Genomic DNA, 5,130 nt, shown 5'->3' on the forward strand with positions numbered 1-5,130 from the left:
TATATATATATATTTTATAAATGTTTTTAATATTTATGGATTTACATTTTATATCGATCTTATAATTATAATATGTTTTGGAAAAAGAGAAAGTACAAATATAATATTAATTTATTATCACTAAACTTCAAATTCATATATAAAACTGTATACAATAACATTTATATTTTTTTGATATTGTATTTTTATTGTTGATCATCTTGAGCATTGAATATATTTTAATTTGAATTTCGATTTATATTATTTTGATTATCAAGTTTATTATTACTTGACCTTGTGCGATTTGTTTTACAAAAGAATAATAATAATTATTGGCTATTCTCTATGTAAACAAAACAGAATATTTCCGTTAATAGGTGGAATCTTTTTTAAAGAGGTATAGATTTCTCTTTTTGATACTCTTTATAAAAAAGGGAAAGAAAAATAGAAAAAAAAGAAATTATGTTCAAAAAAGAAAATGTCCAATATTATATTGGGGCTGCTGTAGGAGTAACAGGTATAGACAAGATTACAATACTTATCTTGGTCAATTCTAATCTATTCCTGTTGTAATATAAAACGTATTTGCAGTGGGACTATGTGTTGGAAAACTTTTATCTTCAAATACATCCATTGTCATTCAAAATAAGATATATCCAAATACATCTGATATTAAAAGTAAGATATCTTAATGCTATCACTTATTTATTGAAATGTTATTAGTTTTTATTATGTACTGATATACATTTTTACTTGGTAGATGCTTCTGTCCATCGATCTATCGGCAAGACATTAAAGCTCGATGACATGTCTACTAATAAATGTCATTCACGTTCTAAAAGTGCTCCCAGATATAGTGAGAAAAATATCGAAGATTCTACACTTCTAATTGCACCATTAGCAAAACCAGCATTAAGTGATTCAAATATAAATATTGATACAAAGACACCAATCAAACAAGTGAAATTGTACAAGATGTTACCTACTTGTGAATCTTATCAGATTTTAGACGAGGAAAAAAGTTTATCTCAGAATACAGAGGCATGTTTCCTTAACAATGTAAAAGAAAAAATACATAACAGTACAATATATGTACACGAGAATACAATTTCAAATGCCACCTCGACATTAAAATCAGATTTATTGAATATCAAGAAGACAGAAGACATTCCAAGAACCACTATCGAATATCCATCTGACAGCTCTAATGAAAGTATCTCTTTGTATGTTGACAGTAATATTGCTGCATGTAATACAATTGTAGATGTGGAAAAGGCAAACTTAACTTCTACTCCAAATGATTACGAATCTTCAGATATCAATCAGTATGAATTTAATGAATATAATTTAATATCCTCTACAAAATATGATATTTCGATTCCTTTTTAAATTTTGTTTGCATCTACACAAAGAAGCTTTTTTCCTCTATATTGTTATGGATTATTGCATATATTCTGATACGTATGTATAAAAATGGCAATGTATGAAAGTTTTATGAATAAATTCTTAGTTGATGATAAATAATATTTAAAGAGCAAGATTTTATCGCGCCGGATAGTGAATAATCGGAAATTTCCAATGCATTATCAATTATATAAAGATCGATGCCTATCGCGCGCGAAGATTCTACTTTCATGAAATTCGAAATCTCGCGCTATTATTGGCGAGACGTTACTCGACGACGCTCCCCCGCGTCGTATTGGCCGGGCACGCCTACATTATGGCGGCGGAGCAGAAAAATGAGATACACAGCCCGTTGCGGTGGAAGGGCTGCGATGTGGACGGATCGCGGTTTTGTTGTTATTTCGCGTATTGAGACGAGTGTCGGCGCGTTTTCTCGCGACGTACGGTATGCGATGTGTGTCAGGTGCGCCGAGACGAGCGTATAGAGCTCCCTACGTAATCCTACGCCAATACGGAACGGGTTCTCCCGTGTCGTGTCATTGACTCAGGACGAAGTGTCAAAATTTATCCGAGCCCGTTTTTTTCCCCTGCCCTCCCCACGGTGCTTCAGAAGGAGAGAGAGAGAGAGAGAGACAGAGACATTAAAATCTCTTCCGCGAATAAAATCTCGTCGACCAACAATCTCTGTACGGCTGGTGCGTCGTGACGCGAGAAGACGCGACTTGTTTGTACATACGTGCGAGCGTTAGCAGAAGTAAGGACATATATACATGACAACGTCAGCGCGCTTTGTTTTCTTCGCGTTTTCTTAGTGTCGCTAAATCTCGCACGGAGCGAGTCGATGAGTTATTACGCTTGTTGATAAACGAAGACACTGAAGACTCGCGACGACGTAGTGCGACGTACATCATTCGTTATCACTCTGTTAGTGCTTTTTTTAAAACTTTATTTTTAAGCTAGAACGATTTTTTAAATACGCGTGCGAGTTTCTGAATATCGTGAAAAAAAATTTATTATCTGCGGTGTTTAATCTTACCCTTGCGTGAAATGTCATTGGACGTATCGTCGATGTGTTCGTATGATTTTATAATATACATATCTATATATAAATTTTTTATATTTTAATTTATTAAGCTATTGATTAAAAATGTGCGTAGGTAGTTTTAATCAATTAATTATTCATTTATTAGATAAGAGTTAGCAGTTTAATATAACTTTATATACATTTATTTATAAATATTTGTGTGTGTATATTTTAGACTCTGCAATTTGATCCTAAATGCTGAATACTATTCACAGGACACAAATGAATACATAATCTGTGTTGAAATATTACTAGGAATATAATAGTCATTTACCTAAGATGCATTTAATCAAATTCATTCATCAGTGATTATATATTTGGCAAAGTTGGAGAGTGATGCCGGTTCATCAGATTAATGTTAATCCGCCTGACTGGCAACCACCCTTGTCGATTAGTCCTTCTAATAATACAAGTCCTGCTGGTGGAGAAAGTTTACCAGAATGGACACCACGGGTAATTCTTTATTTATCAAGAATTAATAATTATTTTAAATCTATAACAAAATATAGGACAAATAGTATCTCCAAAATGCCTTTTCTTGAAACTGTGGTTTTTTAATTCAACTTTGAGTCGAGTTTTTTTTTTATTAAATGTTAAAAGAATTTATCAAATTTACAAGTCCTGCTGGTGGAGAAAGTTTACCAGAATGGACACCACGGGTAATTCTTTATTTATCAAGAATTAATAATTATTTTAAATCTATAACAAAATATAGGACAAATAGTATCTCCAAAATGCCTTTTCTTGAAACTGTGGTTTTTTTATTCAACTTTGAGTCGAGTTTTTTTTTTATTAAATGTTAAAAGAATTTATTAAATTTTAAATTATGACAGAAAAGGCTTTTTAAAAATTAAATTTTAGAACAATAAATAGATAATAAAATTATATTATTCAGTTCATTTCAAATAGATTTTAGAAATCTAAGTTGAACTTTAAATACAAATATGTGTATCTTAGTGTTAAAAATGGGAAAAAGTTATATACAATAAACTGTAACCTCCCCTATATAAATTGATTTAACATCAGCTAAAAAATTCACTAGTTTAAAGGAAATATGATCATTATAGGACATTCTGTACATTATATCCAAAAATAAAAAAAGAAATTGAATCATTTAGCCAAGAACAGAAAGCAATATCATGAAAGAGCAAGAATATAAAATACAAATAGTGTTGAATGTAATATTTTGTTGTTGCATATAATTTTATATTGCCTTAATAATTAGTAATATATAACACAATAACATAATTAAAAAATATACTTATATGTAGACATGAATTATATAAAAGACAAAAATAGAGTATTTCCTCATCTCGTGAAAGATATTTTGCTTCATCAAAAGATAGTCATTTTTCCATTTGTCAAGCAAATAAGTAATTAAGCTTTATCCAATTATCTGACTGATATCTGATAAAGCTCAAATTTCGTAAATCATTTGATCTTCTGGTGCCACTGTCAATATTTCAAGAAAACAGATTCAGCTTCCATGAAACAAGGAAATACTATAACTTACTATACTTTAATTCTTTTGCTGATGATTCATAGAATTATACTTATTTTAGGAATCGAGTTATGCCACAGTAGTTACTATTATACCGGATCATTGTCACTCATCTGTAAGCACATTATCCTCGACCAACCATGATATTTGCAGGTAAATGGAATGTGTTTGTGTGCATGTATGTGTATTAATAACTATACATATATACATAATATAGTATTTACAATAACTATAATATATATATATTTTTAACTTTTATTTTATTATGAGAAAGTTAAAACTTTTTATAAACAGGATCTGCCATTGCGAAGGTGAAGAAGGTGCCCCTTTGTTAGCGCCTTGCTATTGCAGTGGCAGTTTGCGTTATGTGCATCAGGCTTGTCTTCAACAATGGATAAAGGCTTCGGATACACGCGCCTGTGAATTATGCAAGTTCACATTTATTATGCATGCCAAGACAAAACCATTTTGCGAGGTAAGTAAACTTGTTCTTCAGTGGAGAAAAAAAAAGAAATTCAAGAATGAAAAATGCCTTGATCCGATCACAGTTCCAATTTTTTTATTATACCAAATGTATAATATTATGAGTAATGCATAATATTTGTAGTGGGAGAAACTCGAAATGTCCGCACTAGAAGTGCGAAAATTATGGTGCGCGGTCGTTTTTCACGCTGTAGCCGCTCTTTGTGTAGCATGGTCGTTGTATGTACTCGTTGAACGATCTGTGGAGGAAGCCCGTCGTGGATTCGTCGACTGGTCTTTCTGGACTAAATTAATAGTCGTCGTAATCGGTTCTACCGGTGGTTTAGTCTTCATGTATATTCAATGCAAAGCGTACATTGCATTATGCAGAAAGTGGCGAGCGTTTAATAGGTATGTTTTGTATTATTTTCAATGTTTCTCACACTCGCATATTTATATTTCGAATTAAGATTACAATGTCAATTTCTACGTTTCAGAGTGATATTTATTCAAAATGCTCCCGAAAAAGTGGTGCTTCCTCCGTCACCCACTGACTCTTTGAGAGAGGTCACCTTGCCCCTGAAGGATCCAACTGCCTCAATGGCTGAGATCAATCGCACTCTGTTACCCCGTACCATAGATCCTGCATGTGCCTCGCAGATGTCGAAGACCGACTCTGCTGCACCACAGAGGCACGACG

General features: G+C 32.4%; 2 protein-coding genes across 7 annotated transcripts in view; both read left to right on the forward strand.

Moving 5' to 3' along the window:
* Positions 1-153: 153 nt before the first annotated feature.
* LOC115244645 lies at positions 154-1,491 on the forward strand. Its single transcript, XM_029822471.1, has 3 exons — positions 154-496; positions 571-657; positions 740-1,491. The coding sequence occupies exons 1-3, from the start codon at positions 442-444 to the stop codon at positions 1,366-1,368; spliced, it is 771 nt and encodes a 256-aa protein (XP_029678331.1). The 5' UTR covers positions 154-441; the 3' UTR covers positions 1,369-1,491.
* A 203-nt stretch (positions 1,492-1,694) lies between these two features.
* LOC115244644 (E3 ubiquitin-protein ligase MARCH8) overlaps positions 1,695-5,130 on the forward strand; it is a 4,225-nt gene continuing 789 nt past the window's right edge. Inside the window, exons 1-6 of one of the 6 annotated variants that reach the window (XM_029822466.1) lie at positions 1,695-2,459; positions 2,643-2,920; positions 4,030-4,121; positions 4,263-4,443; positions 4,576-4,841; positions 4,928-5,127. In XM_029822466.1, coding sequence (XP_029678326.1) covers positions 2,804-2,920; positions 4,030-4,121; positions 4,263-4,443; positions 4,576-4,841; positions 4,928-5,127 — 856 coding nt within the window. In that variant the 5' untranslated portion in view covers positions 1,695-2,459; positions 2,643-2,803. The remainder of the gene's footprint in view (positions 2,460-2,642; positions 2,921-4,029; positions 4,122-4,262; positions 4,444-4,575; positions 4,842-4,927; positions 5,128-5,130) is intronic. The other 5 variants (XM_029822464.1, XM_029822467.1, XM_029822465.1 and 2 more) reach the window with 5 other exon arrangements.

The sequence above is a fragment of the Formica exsecta genome, unplaced genomic scaffold (genome assembly GCF_003651465.1).
Source record: "Formica exsecta isolate Colony F162 unplaced genomic scaffold, ASM365146v1 scaffold826, whole genome shotgun sequence".
Classification (NCBI taxonomy): Eukaryota; Metazoa; Arthropoda; class Insecta; order Hymenoptera; family Formicidae; genus Formica; species Formica exsecta.